This window comes from Sorex araneus, chromosome X, assembly GCF_027595985.1.
Source record: "Sorex araneus isolate mSorAra2 chromosome X, mSorAra2.pri, whole genome shotgun sequence".
NCBI classification, from domain to species: Eukaryota; Metazoa; Chordata; class Mammalia; order Eulipotyphla; family Soricidae; genus Sorex; species Sorex araneus.
The window spans coordinates 206,374,139-206,396,899 of NC_073313.1; the positions used below are offsets into that span (position 1 = coordinate 206,374,139).

The following is a 22,761-nucleotide window of genomic DNA, read 5'->3' on the forward strand; positions in this document are numbered from 1 at the left end:
AGGTTCAATGCCCGGCATCCCATATGGTCCCCTGAGCACTGCCAGGAGTAATTCCTGAGTGCAGAGCCAGGAGTAACCCCTGTGCATCACCAGGTGTGACCCAAAAAGCCAAAAAAAATTCATAATGTCGAGAGAGAGAGAGAGAGAGAGGGAGGGAGGGGCAAATCTTTGAAAAAATTCATAATGGAGAGAGAGAGAGAAAGAGAGGGGGGGAAGGCCCTGCCATAGAGACCAGCTGCAGGGGGGAGGGATGGGGAGTGACGTCGGGAGGGAAACTGGGGGCATTGGTGGTGGGAGGTGTACACTGGTGGAGGGATAGGTGTTGGAACATTGTATGACTGAAGCCAATCACGAACAGTTTTATAACTGTATCTCCTGGTGATTCAGTTTTAAAAAAATTCATAAAGTATTCTTGGAATGATTCACTTAAGATGAAAAATAAATTTGGGGGATCGGGTCATTGCATTTACTTAGTAGCTAGACATGGAGTCGAGTCATTTAGAAAATGTATATTTTGGTGACTCTGTTAGTTTATAACTGTCCAGTTGCTTTCAAGTCCTGTGTTGTGCCTTCCACAGCTGACCCCACGTCGGAAAGCAAAGAGGACCAGTGGATGGGCGTCACTGTCCAGAGCCAAGGCCCAGGGGGCAAAGTTGTGGTGAGTCTAGAGAAACCTGTTCACGCCACAGTGGCTGGGTGTCTTCATGTGCCAACTCACAGCAGTGGCCAGACAGGCGGGCAGAGCTCTTGCTGACACGGGGTTTCCTTCTAGAGAATGCACTGCTTTACAGCAGAAATCGGTGTCAAGATGAAATAAATAGTCTTTGTCCCCTGTAATTCCTGACAAAATTTAAAACAGCTATACAAGTTGCTTCTTTTTCCAACTTTCAGATAACTACTGATAAACCTTCCTGAAGATCACTCCTTACACTCTTGATTGTCTTTAAAAAAAAAAAAAAAAGGCAGAACAAAACTAGGTCTGGGTTTCTGTCCCAGAAACTGTGTACCTTTCATAGAAGAGAATGTTCATGGCAAGGGGTAAGATTAGACCATTTAAAATCCTCATTATTATGTTGGAGATACTAATGAAATGGTAACAAAGGAAAGAAGATGTATTAGCTGAATTATGCAAGATGCCATATTAGTATTCCAGGCTAGACTCTGATGATCTTTTTGTTGCTTTTAAAATCTGATTACTGTTGAACAGGTGTGCATACGGAAACTTTATGTAGAAAAACGACTTCTGTTCAACATTATTTTTTATATTTAAGGAATGCATTCTGGGATGTTGGCTTGACTATTATGAAGTATTTTCAGCCTGTGTGACAAGGAGAGTAACTGTGAGATAGTTTTAATCACACCTCCTATAATTCTCTTCACCTTTTCAAAATAAATATAATGAGGCCAGAGCTATAGTACAGCAGGTAGGGTGCTTGCATTGCATGTGGCTGATCCAGGTTCAATCCCTGGCACCACATATGATCCCCTGAGCAGTGCCAGGAGTGGCCCCAATTTTTTTTTTAATTAAAAAAAAAGAAAATAAACATACACATCTCACATGAGTATTTTTCACAAACATAATCGTGTGAAGAGTCATACAACCATTCAGAGCCAGTTGAGAAAACAGAACAAATTCTTTCCCATGGCTTGGTGGCAGGTGAATTTACAGATCTCCTGCCTATGGATTACAGATTGGTGTTCAGTATTGGTACTGCTGTGTCCTGCTCTGGGTGAGAATGAGGCAGAATCCTAGCTTCCACATGCTCCTTAATGTCGCTTTGGGAAGACTTGCTGATTTTGGATCCGGTTCTTGGATAACCGGTGTAATCATCCTATTTAGAAAGAACCTCTTTTTTTTCTGGTTTTGTTTCATTTCACTTGTTGGGTCATACGCGGAGGCGCTCAGGACTGGCTCTGTACTCAGAGACCAGATGCGATGCTGGAGATTGAGCCACGGTCAGCTGCATGCAAGGCGAGCCCCTTACCTGCTGTCCTATCGCTCCAGCCCCAGAGCTTCATTTTTATGGACAGTCTTAATCCTTTTGTCATCAGATATAAAGCAGTGGGTTATTTTATTCCATCTGCTTTGCAGACGTGTGCGCATCGATACGAGAAGAGGCAACATGTTAACACAAAGCAGGAATCCCGGGACATCTTTGGAAGGTGCTATGTCCTCAGTCAGGACCTCACGATTGAAGATGAAATGGACGGAGGGCACTGGAGTTTTTGTGATGGTCGATTGCGAGGCCATGAAAAATTTGGTTCTTGCCAGCAAGGTGTAGCAGCCACTTTCACTAAAGACTTTCATTACATTGCGTTTGGAGCCCCAGGCACTTATAACTGGAAAGGTACGACTTGTATATTTGCAGGAATAGATATGAGAAGGAGTACGTAAGTTCTGTGCCAATTATTTAGTATATTTTTATATACCATAGTTTACTATATTTTAAGTTAAAATAAATGTGTTTGTATTTTCATACACAACTATAAGGTACCTATATATTATAGAAGTGGGGTAGAACACGGAAGTCTGAAAATTATATGATTTAAAAAAAACAAATGTTGGTAGAAACATATGTTTTAAGAGATTTAACCCTGGTTCCAGTAATTGACGTTAATACAGTAGTTCACCTTTTTTTTCCCCTATAAGACAACCTGAGTAGTTTTTGCTCTTTTATATCTGCCTATTTCATGCATCTTGAAGGTCTTTTTTGATTTTTTTTTTGTCCAGAGCAGAGAATGGTGTGGTTTTGATATATAAAAGGGGTATATTTTATTAGTAAAGCAGCAAAGGGCAGATGATAAGGGAACTTTGGGATAATAATTTCAGGTAGCTTGTTTGATGTTGTGATAGAGATGAAAAGGGACATTTCAGGGAGATAAAGAGGGTGGAGAATTGCCTGTTTTTTGACTGGGTGAACCTAGTTGGTTCGCTAATGAGGAACTAATATCTCAAAAAATTAAACAGGCATAGAAAGGAACTACATTATAAAGAATAATCTCTTAACTGTCATTGTCAGTGATTACATATCAGGCTTTTGAGAGAAGTTTATTTAAATAAATGTATGTTACATAACATTTTCACTAGTCAGAAAAATCTTAGGAAATTTCCTCTGTTCTATTAGAAATTTCATATTTTAATGTGTATTAAATTTTTTATCCTTGAGAACAGTTTCCTCTGTTTGTCAATCATAATACTGGGAGCAACTTCATTTGTGTCTCTTATAGTCAACTAATCTTCCACATAAGAGTGTTTGCAGGTTATTTTTGCCTAACTGAAATAGCACATTGCATTAATTTTTAAAGTCTACTTTTTCTTGAGATAACACGGTATTATTACATATTTCAGGAGTGCATCATTGAAAATTAGCTAAGCTCATTATATGCTACATTACATGTTACATTGAGTACATTAAGTCTATTCTATCCTTCACCATGTCACTGTTCCCATTGACCTGGATTTTACCCAGCCCCTAACCCCTTTTCCTTCTGGTAGCTAAGAAGCCTTATAGTCTGACTGTTTTTGTGTAATTTAGTACATCTCTTTTGTCTTCTCTGTGTACCACATGAGTGAATCCATCCGTGTTTGTCTTTTCTCCATCGGACTTATTTCACGAACATAAACAACACCCTATAGGTCTGACTATGCCATTGCACATGAATTTCTTCTTTATTGACTGAGAATAGTGCAAAACATGTTGAATTTGGAAATAGCTTTACTTCTGTTTTATCTGTTTTTTGTGGGGTGGGGCATGGAGCTCAGCTGTGCTCGAGGCTATTCTATCTCTGTGGCCAGGGGCCATTCCTGGCAGTCCTGGGAAACCATATAAGCTGACAGGGGAGAAGCCAGGGCTGGTCACACACAAGGCAAGTGCCTTAAACCCCGTACTATGTCACTGGTCCAGAAAAAGTTTTAACCAGAATAGAGTTATATGTAGCTATAAAAAAAAAAAAACACATAAAACACTCAATTGTGTATGGAAATATGGAAATTATGTATTAATTATCTGCTTTGTAAATCCTGATTTTGAATGTTGCCGTTAAAAAAAAAAAGGTGATTTGGCTTACTATAAATTTTTGTCTTTTTAGTTATTAATTGAGAATTATTAACTAATCTTAAAGTAATTTGAAGAAAAGATTAAGGTAATTCACTTAAGTTTTACTCATAGTGAGGTAGACTGATTAGTTTGCAAAGAATGTAAAACATATCAGGTTTATGTTATTTTTAATTATTTTCTGTGGGTTTCATTAATTAAATCCACATTCCATTTTCCATCTGGCATTATATCTCTAACTGGAAAAAATGCATAAATCATTTTTTTGAATTATCAAAACAAATTTCTTTGATGTCAGATTTGCATGAGCAGGATTTTTCTTTTTGACCTTAGTAACCCTAAGGGTCATCGCTTTCTTTCGCCCTTTCTTCCCGTACTGAGTGATAACATAAGGCTGTGTCTTAGGAGCCATCTGTTTTATTTTGATCATCTTCATTTTTTTCCATTGTTTTTACCATTTCATTCCTTTAGGGATTGTTCGAGTAGAGCAGAGGAATAATACTTTTTTTGACATGGACATCTTTGAAGATGGGCCTTATGAAGTTGGTGGCGAGACTGACCGTGATGAAAGTCTAGTTCCTGTTCCAGCTAACAGTTACTTAGGTAGGAACGAGTGCAGGGGGCCTGTCTGCCTTTCCGGCTACTTCTGTTGGGACGCTGGCCTCTCGGAGCCGGGCACGTCTGTGACTCTATTGACTGGAATCTGATGTCAACCTTGGTGATCCAGAGGGACCCCTGGCTCAATCCCTTGGATTCTTCTTCCTTCTGACCTGGGCTTCCTCCGTGGGGGAAGGAAGCCTGTTGTCTCTTAAAACCACCAGTCTCCTTGTTGGGAAGCTTGTCTCTGGTCTCAAGTTAGCCTCCGAAACTGAAACGGGCCATTCATGCAGCTGCTGAAAAAATGTCTGGCTGTGAGCAGTGAGCTGTTTCCTCTCTCTCGCTGCCGCAGCCAAGGAGGACTCAAAGACCCACATTCATGAAGTTGCTCCTAAGAGTCAGGGCAAGACCTCCAGGACCTTCCTCAATGATTGCGAATCTCCAAAGGTTGGAGATCTCCAAAGATGGGGGCCCCTCGGGTCACAGGGCCCCTGGAGGATGGCCCAGGGGCTTTCTGACTGAGGCCATGGTGGACTGCAGAAGCAGCTTTGAGGACCCCGGCTTGTGTCTAAGTGCCAGTTCCTTAACTCCCAGCCTTGTTTGCATTACTAATGGGTGTCCTAAATTATTCATGTGCATTATGGTAATTACACAAAGGCTTTTAAAAGCTTTAATTCTTGGTATGAGTTGACATAAAGAATAATTACTAGGCATTTCTTGGGGAAAATGTAAAATATCTCCTAAACCTAAATAGTAACCTATTAAAAAAAAATAAGGAGAAAAGTACCCGTATGCTAGAGCTATGACTAGAACAATGGAAAATAAAAAGAAGTCTGGACAGATGAAACACTCGCTAAACAGTATGTTAGTAAACATAGTCTTTAAAATTGTCCTACTTATATAAATGTATATGAACAACATTATTAAATTTAAAAAAACCTGATGATTAGGATTGTGGTGGAAGGTTATGGGCAATTTGGGCATGGTGGGGTACAATAACTTTGTCCATCAGTATGTACTATGGTAACATCTTACCTAAATTGTTATAACAAATGAGCAAATAAAACTTCAGACTTTCTTTCATCCCCACTCCCTCAAATAAAAAACCTTGATATGAAAACATAGAAGAGGGAAAAGTTACACAAATTCCTTGTGAGGCACCTGTGTTTGTTGTAAGACGGGTAAACTTATTCAAAGTAGTGTTTCGTGGCATTATTTGAACTTCCTAATAATATTGTAAAACGAGTATATTACCCTTCTTTTGATAAGGAGAAGGTTCAGAGAGATCAATTTCCTAGTCTAAGCGATACAGTGAAAAATCTCCCTGCCACAGAAAGGAAATCTGGAGAGAGGGACTTTTCGGGAGGGACACCATCTGTGTGGGCTAAAGGTTAGTGGCCAGGCAGTCGGAAAGGGAACTAGGAGCCCAACTATTTACAGTCTCCATTATTAAATTTGAATTTTCAATAATGGAATGCTATATGAATTTTCAAGATTTAAATATGAATTTTCAAGGCAAATATTATCAGTAAGCTGGTATTTTATTTCAGTATATTTAAAACAAAATCCTACCTTCAAATGTGTTATTGAGGAATTCATTTGGAGAAGAGGTATTTGCTTTTAATCTCTGCTCTGGTCAAGAAACCAACACTTGGATGTTTACATGTGGATTTTCTAAACCTAGTGGCTACTGGAACATTTGCATATACAGAACATGTTTTATTAAACACCTGTCACCTTTAGAACAGGTGGATACCAGGGAGGGGGAAAAAAAAATACTCTCAAAAGTGGATACCAGGGAGGGGGGAAAAAAAAGTCAGTTATGTTCTTAATGCTTGAATCGTCCATTGCTGTTTGTGAATCTCTCTCCCCAAATCAGTGGCTTGGAGGAATCATTTATTGAGCCTTTCCCTTTAAATTAGTGACTTTGGGGAATAAATTTATTGTGAATCTTTTCAAATCAGTGGCTTTGGGGAATAAAATTATTGGGACTCTCTCCCTCCAAATCAGTGACTTTGGGAAATAAATTTATTTGGAATCTTTTTACACCGATGGCTTTGGGGAATAAAATTATTGTGAGTCTTTACCTCCAAATCAGTGGCTTTGTGGAATAAAATTATTTGCACACGGATTTGGGAGCTGGTGGCCTAGTGTTACTGGATGTGGAGTCAGCCTCGACAACCAGCCACAGCGGCCGTGGCCCCTTGCCTCTTACCAAGCATAATTGTTTTTTCTCTTCCATCTCTTCTGCCCTGTGCCTGTGTACAGGCCTGCTGTTTCTCACCAGCGTTTCCTATACAGATCCTGATCAGTTTGTTTATAAAACCCGGCCTCCCAGGGAGCAGCCCCACACGTCCCCTGATGTGTTGATGAATAGCTACCTAGGTTTGTGACCTCTGAAATGACAAATAAATTGTCTTGGTCATGGTCATTTTTTTTAAAAAAAAAATTTGGATCCATACAGAGCATAAATCTTTTCATTTTCTCTTTCATTTCAAGTGAAGCACACATAAAAAGCATGCCAGGGTGGAGGCCCTGCCGCCAGATGGTTTTCAGAGCTGGATTCGATTATATCAGCCCATTCTAAATTTGCAGCTCATCGTATTTTTCCACTCACTTCACAATTTGAGAACTGCAGCAGTAGCGGTGAAGCTCCTCACAAATAAAGACCAGTACGAAGGGTGAACTCCTGCCCGCTCACCTTGTGATAGGAAGATGCACTTCATTTAACTGGCATCGAATGTCAGCGAATCAAAAAAACACCTGAGCATTTGTAATCCGACATCCTGATTTTTCACAATTTAAATGTCCTCATCATTTTCTGCTCCTTAGTCCCTGTATGTAATTGGATAAAAACAACTTGCTTACTGCTATTGTTTCTGCCAGGTTCTCAAATACTACCTCATCAATCTTAATTCTGTTTACATGCTTGTATCTGACAAATATGTCGGTCTAAAATAATGTCTGTGGTCTATGAATGCTGTTAGCATTTTCTTCTTGCCTGATTACCAAGAAGACTGATCAATATGGAAGATTCTCATGTTTTGTTACAGCAGTTCTGTAACATAACATTAGAATCCTGTGACACGGATACAGTGGTGCTGTCTGGTTGTATCTCTGCATATGATCTGGCAGTCCCATAACTGAGCTCCATCTCCTAATACAACCCAATGTTCATACCGGGGTTTAAACCGAGTATTAAAGATAAAGGAAGTAAAGTTCTTTGGGATTGAAGTTACACACAGCTGAATAGTCTACAAATGTTTCTTTAAAGTCAGTTTCCCCAGAAAGCTGTGGAAAGAGCCTATGACTTCATGCTTAAGTCAGATTTCTTAGCTCTAGGGCTCTTTCCTGTTCCAAATACAGTGACTGCTGGAGAGGGTCAGAACGGGAGGGGTGGAAAGGCAAAGGGGAATGACAGAGTTCCCAGTGCTAGGTACTGGGAATGTCCTAATGACAAGGCTTATGCATATAAACTCTTTTAAAATGTTTCCCTCTAGGCTTTTCTTTGGACTCCGGGAAAGGTATTATTTCTAAAGATGAGATCACTTTTGTGTCTGGGGCCCCAAGAGCTAATCACAGTGGAGCTGTTGTTTTGCTGAAAAGAAATCCGAAGTCTACCCATCTGCTGCCAGAGCACATATTTGAAGGGGAAGGTCTGGCTTCTTCCTTTGGCTACGACGTGGCGGTGGCGGACCTTAACAAAGACGGGTGAGCACCTTGGGTTCTTTGGGATTGGCCGAGAAGTCACCGCTGCCTTGACTTCTGTAGGTCTGGGGAAGCCAAAGGCAAGTTGACTAAAGAATATTTCCACTGTCGCTGGCCCCGAGCGCCCCCATCCCTTGTATTCCAGCAGCCAGGGTCATCGCCCTCCCTGGGGTGCGGGGTTAGATTGTGTACTTTGAGATTTTTATTCATTTCTTGGGATCAGGGTTCTGTGAGAAATTGAGGTGGAAGTGAATTAAAAAAAAATGATAAATCTGCATGGTTCAGGTCGGTGGGTTTGGGAAGGGGTGTGCGAGCAACACCCAGCAGTACTCAGGGAGATCATGAGGTGTGAGGGACCGAAACCGGGTCACCTGGTACTAACGCTCCAGCTCCTGTCCTGTGGTTCCTGAGGGGCTGGTGGAGACTCCAGAATATCCGGTTACATGTGGGATTAGAGACTATTTTAATATGTAAATTGGTGGCTGATGATGTCAGTTGTGGGGGTGGAGATAGGGTCCTTTCTAGAAGTCTCACTGTATTATAGTTCTGACTTGAGGAACTAGCTTTAAGTGACTTCTTAATCAATTCCTACAAACTTTTCTTTAAGCTATTTTGGTTCTTGATTTTTTAAAAAAAAAATTTTTTTTCTTTTTGGGTCACACCCAGCGATGCTCAGGGGTTACTCCTGGCTTTGCACTCAGGAATTACTCCTGGCAGTGCTTGGGGGACCATATGGGATGCCGGGGATTGAACCCGGGTCGGCCTCATGCAAGGCAAACGCCCTACCCGCTGTGCTATCACTCCGGCCCTTAAAAAATGTTTTAATCTGGGACCTGAAAGATGATTTGGTGGCTTCAAGTACTTACCCAGCAGACATAAAGCCGTGAGTTCCAACCCCAGTGTGAGCCCGACAACCCTGCTGTCTGGGGATCCCTGAGAAAGATTCAGAAATTTGAATGGAGATTCCAGATTTGAGGTCTTTTCACCTATTCTTATGGCCTTAGTACCTGAGCAAGTGGTATTTCTCCGAAGCTGCTGATATTTTAGATGATGGTTCCCATTGCTGCTCTTCCCCCTGTTTCCAGGTGGCAGGATATAGTCATTGGAGCTCCACAGTATTTTGACAGACTTGGAGAAGTCGGAGGTGCCGTGTATGTCTACATGAATCAGCAAGGCAGGTGGAATAATGTCCAACCAATTCGTCTTAATGGAACCAAAGATTCTATGTTTGGCATTGCAGTCAAAAACATTGGAGATATTAATCAAGATGGCTATCCAGGTATGTAATGGATGCTGAAATAATTTTTACTTATCAAATGATTGCCTTTAATACTGAAAGCTTCTTGTAAAAAACGTGTTGAGAAGTTTAAAAAATTTCATGCTTGTGATGACCTCTCAGTGTATGTGTTGCAAGATATAATGCCCAAAAGTAGAGAGAGAGTTTGGGGGAAGGTGGGAAAGGAGGGTATCCGGGGGATATTGGTGGTGGGGAATGTGCACTGGTGGAGGGATGGTGCTTGATCATTGTGTGATTGTAACCCAAAATGAAAGCTCGTAACTATCTCACGGTGATTCAGCAATATAAAAAAAAAAATTCATGTTTGTTAAAACATGGTATTGCCAACAGATATTGCAGTTGGAGCTCCCTATGATGACATGGGAAAGGTTTTTATCTATCATGGATCTGCAAGGGGAATAAATACCAAACCAACACAGGTAAACACACTGCCCAGATTCGCACCATAAGAATCTCAGCATTTTTATGTATAACAAGATGTTTAGGTTCATATAAATGTTCATATAGATCATTTATACTCATGAGTCAATAGTATTAGTAATTTTTGCTTTTAAATATATAAATGTACCTTGATAAATAGCTATGAATGCAATGAGCTGCTTATTGTAACTAAAAATTCCAAAGGAAAAGATTTTTTGATACTATCTTTTTGATAGCATAAGTAGATAGAAATGTAGTAGATTCTCTTTGGTCACTTGTTAAAAGAGGGGTAAAACTGGGTGAGAGAGATCATTGTGGTGCATGTAGAATTTCAGTACCATAAATTTAAAATTACTACATAAGATGTTTGGAAGACAGGTAGGGATGTTTGGTTTGAAATGCCCTGGGTGACCAGTTTAGTAAACAAACTCATCAAAAATGGACACTTTTATCCTTCGAAATATATCATGGCTTTAATGATATGAAATCTATGACATACTGGATCCTATGTATACTTACTTATAATTTGTTTATAGTGTAAATAGAGCCTACCTGTGAGTAAATTCTGAAGCTTCAGTTCAAAATAAACCTGTGTCTTCTCCCAAGAATAGGCGAGCTCATTGTGGTGGCTGTGTCTGATGCTGTGTTTATTTCAGGTTCTCGAGGGTAAATCGCCTTCTTTTGGATACTCAATTGCTGGAAATATGGACCTTGATAGAAACTCCTACCCCGATGTTGCAGTTGGCTCTCTTTCCGATTCGGTCACTGTTTACAGGTATGTTATCTCTCACTAGTTACATCTCTTCAACAGAGAGATGCCTTTCTGAATTTTTTTTTTTGCTTTTCGGGTCACACCCAGCGATGCACAGGGGCTACTCCTGACTCTTCACTCAGGAATTACTCCTGGCAGTACTCGGGGGACCATATGGGATGCTGGGAATTGAACCTGGGTCGGCTGCGTGCAAGGCAAACGCCCTACCCGCTGTGCTATCTCTCCCGCCGCTCTGAATTAAAATTTATATGCTCTGCTTCATAGGCAAAGACTTTTATAAATTTCAAAGGAGTTTTTGTGTATGTGAATATATGTTGGGGACAGGGGGAGGCACACCTGGCGGTGCTCAGGGTTTCTTCCTGGCTCTGCATAGGGATTACTACTGGTAGTGCTCAGGGGATTATATGTGGTGCCAGAAATTAAGCCAGGGTCCATGTCCAGGGCAAGTGCTTTGCCCTCAGTATTATCACTCTGGCCCAAATCTTGAAAATTCACGGTATCATAAAACCACGGTATCAGGGGGCCAGAGAGATAGTACAGTGGGTAAGTTGCTTATGGGTAAGTTGCTTATCTTGCATATAGCCCACCTGGGTTTCATGGTTCTCCAAGTCCTAAAAAGAGTAACCCCTAAGCACTGCAGGGCATGGCCCAAAACCAAAAACAAAACCTATTGGAAAGTAAAATTGTGTCAGGCCAGAACTATAGTATCCAGCCTCTCTATGGTTCCCCAGGTACCACCAAAAGTGATCCCTGACCATAAAGCCAGGAATAAGCCCTAAGCAGTGCCAGGGTGGCCCAAAAACAAAAAGCCCGGGAAAAAATAGAAGAGAAAGTAAAATCATGTTCATTTTGAACTCATTGAGGAAAAGATAGGCAGGACAATTTTTATTTTTATCATTTTTAAGTATTTTAGGCATGAAGTATATCAGATTGGGCGTTTACCCCCATGAGGACATTTTGGTTCAATCCCTGGCACCTCGTATGACCTCCTGAGCCGACCAGGAGTGATTTCTCAGTGCAGAGCCAGGAAGTACCCCTGAGCACTGCCAGATTTGGCTCACGACCGCCCCCCTAAAATAGCACTGTAGCACTGTCTGTAGCACTGTTGTCCCGTTGTTCATCCCGTTGTTCATTGATTTGCTCGAGCGGGCACCAGTAATGTCTCCATTATGAGACTCGTTGCTACTGTTTTTGGCCTATCAAATACACCATGGGTAGTTTGCCAGGCTCTGCCGCGTGGGTGAGATACTCTCTGTACCTTGCCGGGCTCTCAGGAGAGGGACAGAGGAATTGAACCTGGGTCAGCCGCATGCAAGGCAAATGCCCTACCCACTGTGCTATCGCTCCAGCCCCCAAAATAAAATAAAATATTTTTGGTAAAATACATAGGTAACTTGACAGTGCAGAGAATTCACAGAAGGAAACAAAAATCTCCGCTCCTTCACCTCCACCCCATTGTTCAACTCCAGAATTTGTGCAGTAGCTTTTTGCTTGGCTTTCTCTGTGAACGTACACGCATATCAAACAGGTTGAGATCATAATACGCCTACTGTCCCATCACCTGCCTCTGGCACTTGGTGACATCTCGCAGACTCTTTTCATGTGCAGGTGTCTGTGATGCCCTCCGGGATCCCCTCCTGTGCTGAACACTTTAGTCAAAGGAAGTTTCTGTCTTTCTGAGCTTCGCTGGCAGAGCTGGCGCCCTTGAACTTGTGTTTGATTGTGTTGACATTGTTGGTCTTCTTCAGAGAAGTTTCTGTCCATTTTTTTATAGAGTTTGTGGATTTGGTGGCGGGGGGGGGGTTGATCTTTGTGATTGCTTTATATATCTCATATATTAGTCCGTAGTTGTGTCTAAAAAATTTCCTAGAAGTATTGTGTTAAAAAAAATTTCCTAGAAGTAGAATTCCTATGATAAAATTTATCCCATTTTTGTAGTAATATACACACCCTCAAAATTTATGCTCATGGCCACAGCCTGTGAAAGGACCTATTTTCTCATCCCATAATTAGCACTAATCATGATGAATCTATTGAATTTTACCAGTGTGATAAATGAGTTTACTTTTTGATTGAATGTACCTTTTGGCTCTATGGTCATTTTTATCTCAAGGAATATCTTTAGTAGACAGTAAGATGCAGTGAGAGCATGAGTAGGAAATAAATGTGTGCCAGCCAGGTGTATTCCTGGTGTCATAGATGCCTGCAGACTTCCAGAAGTCTACCTATAGATAAAAAGCCTAACAGAATCAGTCTTAGACAAATACATCCCAGAGGATGAAAAACTGACACCGTGACACTTTAAAGAGATCATTATAGGAGCCAGAGCCATAATATAGAGATAGGGCGTTTGCTATGCATGCGGCCAACCCGGGTTCAATCCCTGACACCCCATATGGTCCCCCAAGACAGCCAAGAGTGATTCCTGAGTGCAAAGCCAGGACTAAGTTATAAGCACCACAGGGTGTGGCTCAAAAACCAGGGGGAAAACCCCAACAGACCACTATATAGAAAAAGAATATAGTAGATGCATAGATATAGTTACAAAAAAATCCCCCTCTGGGGCTGGAGCAATAGCATAGCGGGTAGGGCATTTGCCTTGCACGCGGCCAACCCGGGTTCGAATCCCAGCATCCCATAGGGTCCCCTGAGCACCGCCAGGAGTAATTCCTGAGTGCAAAGCCAGGAGTAACCCCTGTGCATCGCCGGGTGTGACCCAAAAAGAAAAAAAAAAGAAAAATCCCCCTCTGGTTGATGACAAAATGTATGAAATCCATTTCTTGTGGAAATTAGAAGAGAATTACAGGTAGCCAAATCTGTCCACATGAAATTAGGTGGAAAAGGATGGATCTGAGATATTAATGAGACAAAAGGAAGAAGTGAAAAATATAGCTCCGTTAACTCATGAGTGCATGTATGTGACTGGAAAAGGGCTCGAAAAACCTGGGTACGCTGTTAATCCTTTGTGTTGATCACTGTTGTTTGCACCAGACCCTTCCTGATCTCCTGAGCTGCCACATGGGGAGAGGTGGGTCCCATGCACCAAGTGAGGTCAAAAATCACCTGTGGCCTCTCAGAGATTTTAATTATGTCTGTGCCTGTATGTTTCTTGACTTAAAAGTCCTCACCATTTTTAAAAGGTAGAAGAGAAAGTATCAGTCATTTATTTTAGTAAAGTTTCCATCAAAAAGCAATTAGAAGACATGTGTCTACTTTGAGATATCAACCTCAAGAGACAAGAAGACCACTTCCTCTACCAAAAATTGGATGCTAAGTTTTCCCTGGCAGCTCAACCAGATCTATCAATTAGATACTTGTCTCTGCATGCAGTTAGTATTTTAATACTCTTTCTTCTCTGTCCTCATAAGTGGATTGGTTGTGAACCCTGTGAACTTCTTTCCTCAATGATTGTGCACAAGGAAAATTCAAATTCCTTCAGTAGCAGGGCAACCAACTATCTTACTTTTGAGAAGGTTCAGGTCTTGAATGTTTAAGACTAGATTAAGGAGGACAAAGCCTATTTGCTTGAAAACTCTAGAACATTTCACACATTGCAGAACACTGCTCTTTGGATTTAGTATCTCTAATATTAAAACCATGACATATTTGTACTTTTAATTAGATGCCATATTTTTTTACAGTTACAAAGCTTTCATGTTTGAATTTCAGTCATACAATGATCATCCCTCAACCAGTGTACATTTTCTACCACCAATGTCCCTAGTATTCTCCCCCCCCCACCTCTCCCCTCCCCCTGCCTCTATGGCAGTCAAGTTCTCTCTTACTCTCTCTACTTCTGGGCATTATGGTTTGCAATGCAGATACTGAGAGGCCATCATGTTTGGTCCTTTATCTACTTTCAGCACACATCTGCCATCCCGAGAGATCCTTCCAACCATCATTGATTCAGTGATCCCTTCTGTCTCTCCGCTGCCTTCTCCCCCAGCTCATGAGGCAATAAATATCATATTTCAAATGTTACCTGGAAAATATGGAACTAATGCTGCACATAGTAACAGTTTTCTTTAGCATCATGGGTAGAGAAACTCTTGGGTGGGAAACTTCTTTTCCTCTGATACTTGTTTTGTTTTGTGTGTTTTCTCCTACACCTGACATTGCTCAGAGGATTCTCCTGGCTTTGCACTTGGGGGTGACTCCCTGAGGAACTCAGAGGACCATGTGGTTTGAGCCTGGGATTGAGCCTGAATTTCCCGCATGTAAAGCATGTGCTTCAGCCTTTTGAACCATCTCTCCAGCCCTTTCCTTCTGGTTTTTGAGATGTGTAGGATGCCATTTGGTATATAAGTCCATCTTATAGGGTGTTCTTCGTGTATTTGTCTTTGTCTTCAGATCCCGGCCTGTGATCAATATTAAGAAAACCCTCACAGTAACACCTGACAAAATTGACCTCCGCCAGAAAACTTTCTGCAACGCTCCAAGTGGGATCTGGTGAGTGACTGCGCCATCCCCACTCAGCACCATTCCTCTGCTTTGTGAGGACCCAGTGACCTGGGGGACCCCAGGAAGCTCAAGAGAGAAATGAATGGGTGGGGAGAGGGAGAGTTAATCTAGAACTTTCCACAACCCTCCCCCCCCACACACACCAATTGGTGCTGTGGTATTTGAAAGTTGGGAAACGTGTGTGTGTGTGTGTGTGTGTGTGTGTGTGTGTGTTATTTTATTTTTTTTTACAATTGCACTAATGCATCTTTTAAGCAGTATGTGTTTGATTTTACACAGCCTCAAGGTCAAGGCCTGTTTTGAATATACTGCCAAACCCGAGGGTTATAATCCTTCAATAAGTAAGTACCTTTTACATGGGGTGGGGGGAGGGGGGAAACAACGTGGGTTTTTTTTGTCTGCTCAGTTGAAAGTTCTGCAGAAATAACAAAATTGAAGCAGTAATAGCCTAAATAGCCACAGTATCTTAAAGAACTACATGTATCTGGTGTTTTCTCTTTAATCAGAAGGATGTCGCCTGTGAAGGGGAAACTGCGTTTGGTCCCCATTTGAATTTTCCAGAACAGATGGTTTCGGACAGGATGCCTTAGAAAAGTAGTCATTTGTTACCACAAGCAATTCCTCTCTCTCTCTGTCTTTGAAAAGCAGTGTGGAAAATTGGTTTTGTGGTTGTGAGGCGGTGGGTGGTGGTTGGAGCAGGCTGCCTGCAGGAGCCGGGGTGGTGCCCAGAGTAATTGCCGCCTCGGGCCCTCCCCACCCTCCCGTCCCTCCCAGAGGCTCCATGGTGGCCCGGAACACCCACCCTGGCTGTGATCTCCAGGACACTCGGGCCTCGGCACATCAGACCCCGGGTTCTGCTCCTGCTTCTGCCTGTGGTGCTTGCTGGCTTGCCACACGGGAATCCTCTTCACATGGGGGGTTTTTATTTTCCTTTCAGCTAAGACAGTTTAAAAATCATCACGCCCCCACCCAACCCCAATAGTCATTGCTTTGTAGTGGAGTTTAAATGGGACCATGGGGAGGTCATTTATAATGTACAAGACAGTATTTTGACTTAGTTCTTCAATGAGGAAATGTCTTGTCTGTTAAAATTATAAAATTGGGTTAGCAGGGGTGGAGCTGGGACACTCATATTTTGCTACTCTTTATGCTTATCTTAGAATTAGCAAGTCATGTGAAAATGTAAGACACCAATCATTTTAACTCATTAAGCAATGTTAAGAATAAGGTAAGATATTTAAAATATATATACTAATAAATAAAATTAAGAACATCATACTTTACACTGTGACAGGGTATTTAAAATATATGCTAATAAATAAAATTAAGAGCATCATATTTTACACTGTGACTTAAGTGCTTTGAAATGGATAACATGTAGGGTTTTTTTTTAATATAATTTGCTCAATAAAAAAGTATGACCATTTGTGTGAGGAAAACTAAGCATTTCTAAGCTAAGAATGTACAAATAAATATTTTCCTTTTTTTCAAAAAAGATAGTATTTTACTTTCTTTTTAAAAAATAAATCCGGGGCTGGAGCGATAGCACAGCGGATAGGGCGTTTGCCTTGCACGTGGCCGACCCCGGTTCTAATCCCAGCATCCCATATGGTCCCCTGAGCACCGCCAGGAGTAATAACTGAGTGCATGAGCGAGGAGTAACCCCTGTGCATCGCCGGGTGTGACCCAAAAACCGAAAAAAAATAAATAAATAAATAAAATAAAAAAATAAAAAATAAATCCTACGCAGAATTTTGCCACAAATATTGCAGGGTTAGCCAAACTCTCAATGGTAATACAAGTCTGTACTGTCTCTGCTCTTAACAGTAGCAATGGTACAGTGATGAGGGTTCTTGCCTTGCAGACCTTCAACCTCAGATACTAGTCCTGTTCATGGTCCCCGCAACAGCACCAGGAACCTGCCCTGAGCACAGCTAGGTGTGATCCAAGACTCCTTTCTCTCTGTCTCTGTCTCTGTGTCTCTGTCTCTTTCTCTCTGTCTCTCTGTCTCTTTCTCTATCTCTCTGTCTCATTCTCTCTCGCTCGCTCTCTCTCACTATTTGCCATCTCTCATGAATCCTAGCTGCAGCCACACCACTTTAGCTATGGAGATGTGGGAATTTCAAGGAAAAGTGTTTGCCACAGAGGAAGAGCAAAGAGGGAGAGAGTGTGTTTTCCCTCTGGGGTCACTTCTGGCTGCCCTAGAGCACGTCCATCTCCCAGAGAAGCTTTCTGACTAAGGAGGTGAGGCAGGGCTGCCCTATAACACATTCGTTAGTATTTGTTTTTCCTTCAGGATCACAGTTGTTACGGCTGGCGGCTTCAGCTGGCGGCTTTGGTTCTTGCCAGTTTTAGCTATCAGTCCTCAGTGGTGCCAGAGGTGTCAAAAGGTCAGAAACCACACGCTTTCCTTACACACCTCCAGCCTGGGTTTGATTCCCAGCACCTCATTGGGTGTCCCCCCTCCAACCCTGTCCCCCAACAGCCCTGGCAGGATTCCTGAGTGCAGAACCAGGTGTCAGGAATAAGCCCTGAGCATCATTGGCTGTGGCCCCAAAACAAACAACAGCAATAAAAGGATGTTCCTTTCACAGGCACAGATTCAGCTTCCCCACCCTGGAGGCGCTGCCTTCCTGGCTGCAGAGGTGTCTGTCAGCTGCCCATCTTGTTTAGTGGCCCCCAGGGCCCCCTCGCCCTGCTGGCTCCCTTGCCGTGTCCCTGCCTGCAGGCCTGGTGTGTGCATTTGTTATGACCTTGTGTGCCAGTGAGCCGAGACCCCTCACTTGATTTTTTGGGGGCACAGCGGGCGTTTTTTTGAATCTAGAAAACAGTTCTTTGTGCAGTTTTCAATGACAAGAAAGGACTGCTGTGATTTATCAGGATCTGTGTTCTTTTCAGTGTTCTTTTTACCCGAATTCTTAATTGCTTTTTTTTTTCTCTCTCCCACTCCCTCCCACCAACATCTCCCCGCCTAGCCCCCCAGTCCCCACCCTTGGGCCACACCTGGAGACACTCAGGGGCTAGTCCCAGCTCTGCACTCAGGAATTACTCCTGTCTTGCTTGCTTTTTACCTCTGTTTGGAAATGATTGCAGAAGTACCAAGGAGCAGGAGTTTTTAGACAAGGCAAGGATGGAAAATGAGGGGAACTTTTTTTTTTTAATTCCATTGGTCTGTCCTTTGTAACTGTTGTCAGCTTGACTGAGCTGGAAATCTCACCAGAGCGTGCCGTGTTTGCTCCCTGGCCAGTCACATATGTGAATTCAGCGGTAAGCTTTCTCCTGGCTTTCGTGCCATGGTCTTCATTTTATATTATATAACCACCCTACATCAGCCAAGTGCTTATTAAGTATTCCGTTCACCAAATGTTTTCTGACAGTCTGTTCTCGATAGAAATTTTTTTTACTCTGAAGACGTTTGGAGAGACATGTTTTCATGGACTTACCATCCTATGGAGAAATTATAAAGCAGGTCAAACAGAGCTTCCATAAAGCTGCCCAAGATGAAAGCATCTAAGAAATCTCTGCTAAGGAGAGAACTCAGGGGTCAGGGGCCATACTTTGCATATACAGCTCCCCCAAATTCAAGCCTTAATATCACATTCCCCTGAGCCCCAAGCACCACTGGGCCAATCCTGGGAGCTCCTCCAAGCAGCACCCGGCCCTAGCATGAGATGACCCAGCCCATTTGGGTGAATAGCACCAGGAGTGCCCCCTTTCCCCGGGGCCCTCTAAGCATGGTTTGGGAACTCCACTCCCCCAAATAGAAATAAACTCAGTGCCTGAGACCAGTGTCTCAGCTCATTGCTGAGGCACTGTAACTCATCCGTCCTCCCAGCCTGGTGCTCCACCCAGAGAGATCTAGGTAATGGAGCCTTAATGAGTATTCTACATGGCTTGCCCCTCAGAAAGGTCAGCCAAGGTGACCCGCTGGGATTTTACGGTGATATGAACTGTTGGGAGAGTGCAGGAAGGTCAGTGAGGATTTGGTGGGTGCGTGGTCTTCATGCCCCGTGGCCCGGCTCCCTTGGCTGGGAGGAGGCCACTCAGCACGTGAGCCTTTGCCTGGTTCATGGTGAAGTTTGCAGGTCACGGCTAAGTGGATGGTGTTGGGGCTGCCCAGGGTCTCATGGGAGGAGCAGCATTCCATTGGGCAGCGGTGACATATAAGATTTCTATAGATGGATGCAAAAATGACCATTGAAACTGTTAGGGGTTTCTAAATTTTGGTCTCCCACGTCACCTCCCTTTGGAGGCGAGCGTTGTTAAGCATGCTGATGTGGACCTGCTTCTCCAACTTCATTCATTCTACGCATTTTTAGAGGGCTGGAGGTATTAGGGCCACAGCTTGTGATGCTTAGGGACTATTCCTGGCAGTGCACCAGGGACTATATGCAGTGCCTAGAGTTTGAACCAGGGCTCTAGATAGGACACCCACATGCAAAGCATGCAAGTACCTCCCGGACTATCTCTCTGACCCCATTCTATACTTTCTCCTGCTCCCAGGAGTTGTGCCAGGGCCAGGGCTGGGACATTCAGGGGTGAGTGGCCCGGCATGGATCCTGTCCTGGGAGTGACATCGCAGTGGGCTGAGTGGAATGATTGGAGAAATAGATTTCTGTGGGATCCTGCTGGGCAGTTCCTTGAAGGAAACCGTGCCCAGGGTGAGCGCTGAGAGAAGGGCAGGCTTGTAGTCATCAGATGGAAATGAAGAAGGATGTGTTGCTGGCTGAGGAACAGAAACTTATGCTGAGGCCATAAAGAAGAGGCTTCATAAAGCATCATCCTTGGTGTCTGTGACAGGAGATGGGAAGCTGCCTCGGTCCCTCAGCCTGAGGCCCACTCAGCCACCTTGCAGACCTGTTTCCTCTGCAAGAAGAGGGTGTGCAGGGAGACGGTCTCAGATTTCTTCCAAACTCTTCTGTGAATATATCAACTTGGCTCATTCCTTGCCCAGGTTTCCTTCAGCAGACTTGCCCCTTTTGTTTTTACATCAAAACCCCGACCTTGTCGAGGGGCTACTCCTGGCCGTGCTTGGGGTCACTCCCAGTAGTACGTGGAGAACCGTGTGGTGCCTGTAATCGAACCCGAGCCTCCAACAGGCAAAGTGTATCCCCAGCCTTTTGAGCTGTGTGTGTCCCCTGGCCTCCAGGCCCCTTCCCTGAGACTTGTTTTCTCTGGCCTGCTGCACATGGAGTTTGTTTTTCCCTCTGGTTAGTGAGTGATGAATGGCTGTAAGTCATTTAAGTATTGCCCCATTTAAAAAACAATAATAATGACCGCTGCCTGGCAGAAATAATGCCCGCGAACTGGCAGAAAATGTTTTGTGGAGTCAAGAAATAAGAATTTGATACTCTGGTTTCTCTTCAGATCATATAAATCTTTCGCGTTTTACTAAAGAAATAAGATTTTGGTCATCCAGATTCTGCCTCACTTCCCAAGTTTTGTTAGATCCTTAAGGACCGTGTGTGCCTTCTGGACCTTGGAGGGCTGGAATCTACGGATATAGGAGCTTGGTTAACTGACAGATGTGTCCTCTGCCAGTTGAAAGGGAGATGTTTTATCTCCCCCTCCCCCAGTTGTTTACAAGTCATCCTGTTTTCAATGGCTTGTCCGTCTCTAATCCTTAGAATTTTTCTTTCAAGTATAGATACTTTCTCTAACAGGACTGCTTCAACTTGAATAACTCTAAGAACCCACCTGGAAGTTCCTATTAAAATGCAGATTTGGGTTTCGGTGGGTTGGTGAAACCTGATAGGTTCTGTGAGGGGCTGGGGATCAACACTCCCCCTCACAGTATGTTCCAGCACCGCTCTGCATCCCCCCCTTTTCCTGCATTCTTTCTCATCCCCTTCCTCTTCCCTTTGTCGCTGTGGTTGCCATCGCTGGGGGCTGTACACACTTGTTGGTGGAAACTTGCCAGGGCCTTGCGCATGAGTGGCAGAGCTCACACACTTGCTTACCATGTTGCACTCCTGGCTGCTGTATGTGCCCATCCTTTTTGTTTGTTTTGTTTTTCACAGTTTTTATTGAGTCACTGTAAGTTATAGCACTGTAGCGCTGTCCTCCCGTCATTCATCGATTTGCTCGAGCAGGCACCATTAAAGTCTCCATTGTGAGATTTGTTGTTGCTGTTTTTGGCATATCATATACACCACGGGTAGCTTGCCAGGCTCTGCTGTGTGGGCGGGATACCCTCAGTAGCTTGCCGGGCTCCCCAAGAGGGATGGGGGAATCGAACCCGGGTTGGCTGCGTGCAAGGCAAACACCCGAAAATGCCCTACCCACTGTGCTATTGCTCCAGTCCCGAAAAAGTTACAGAACTTTTCGTAATTGAGTTCTAGGCATTCAGTGTTCCAACACTAATCCCACCACCGGTGTCAATGTTCTCCCCAGTGTCACCAGGTTGCTTCCCACCTCCCACCTCCCCCCAGCCTGCCTCCTTGACAGGCACTTTTATTTTTACACACTGTGGTTTGTAGTACTGTTGGTGGTAGGGTTCTATACTGAGAATCCAGCACCACTCCCTCCCCTAGAGTGTGCACTTTTGTTCACCGTTGCCCCAAGATCTTCCCATCAGAGACAGACTTCCTCCTGCTAAGTTTCTGTTCTAGTTTCTGTTGTCTGTGGGCATTTGCAATTCCCCCCTACTTTGTTTCTTCATGTCCCACAAATGTGAGCAATCTTCTCTCTGTCCTTCTTCCTTTCACTAGCTTCACTCAGCACGATATTCTCCAGGTCCATCCACATAGCAGCAAATTGCATGATTTCATCTAACAGCCAAGTAGTATTCGTATATGCACCATTGTTTTTTAATCCAGCCATCTGTTCTTGGATCCTGGGTTCCCCGAGGCCCCCCCCCCCCCCCCCGCCCCAGACTTTGGCACTTACACATTGCACTTGCCTATCTTTATTTGGTACCCGCACCCATTTGACTCTGCAGAGCTTGATCATCTGTGGTTCTAGGTGCCCAGACAGCAGAGTGGCCGGGACCTCACTTGGGACATGTGGGTGGCTCGGGGGATCCAGTTCATGGTCTTATGCTTGAAGGACCTGTGTTTTTTAATCCATTGAACTATCCCCAGCGTCCTGTTCTGCATTCTGAACAGACTTCAAGAGCTGCTGCTGGCTGACTAGAGACTTTATTTTTCTGGTCTCAGGCACGAGGCCAGATAAACATATGACTGGGGAGACCGAAGGGGGTGGGGGGGTGTTGGAATAGTTAGTCTGGGTCCAAAGTGTTGGGTGCTCTGGATCCTAGAGTGTCAGGCACGCCTCCTGTGAGTGGATTAATGGAAACATTCTTAGCTACTGCTCAGAGATTTTTAACTGATTCTGGAGCTCCCCCAGGTGGCTCAATGAAAGTTTAACTTTAAAACACTAAGCGTCAGGGAAAAGACAGTTTGATTGGAAACCATCATAAATGAGTCAAAATGCACATTCCTGGGAAATAC

At 43.4% G+C, this 22,761-nt stretch overlaps 1 protein-coding gene across 2 annotated transcripts in view; it reads left to right on the forward strand.

Annotated features, from left to right (window-relative positions):
- ITGA6 (integrin subunit alpha 6) overlaps positions 1 to 22,761 on the forward strand; it is a 92,862-nt gene that overhangs the window by 49,088 nt on the left and 21,013 nt on the right. For both annotated transcript variants that reach the window (XM_055122484.1, XM_055122485.1), the window contains exons 3-11: positions 579 to 658; positions 2,093 to 2,348; positions 4,527 to 4,658; positions 8,153 to 8,363; positions 9,446 to 9,639; positions 9,988 to 10,076; positions 10,734 to 10,852; positions 15,200 to 15,298; positions 15,590 to 15,651. In XM_055122484.1, the coding sequence (XP_054978459.1) occupies positions 579 to 658; positions 2,093 to 2,348; positions 4,527 to 4,658; positions 8,153 to 8,363; positions 9,446 to 9,639; positions 9,988 to 10,076; positions 10,734 to 10,852; positions 15,200 to 15,298; positions 15,590 to 15,651 (1,242 nt within the window). The remainder of the gene's footprint in view (positions 1 to 578; positions 659 to 2,092; positions 2,349 to 4,526; positions 4,659 to 8,152; positions 8,364 to 9,445; positions 9,640 to 9,987; positions 10,077 to 10,733; positions 10,853 to 15,199; positions 15,299 to 15,589; positions 15,652 to 22,761) is intronic.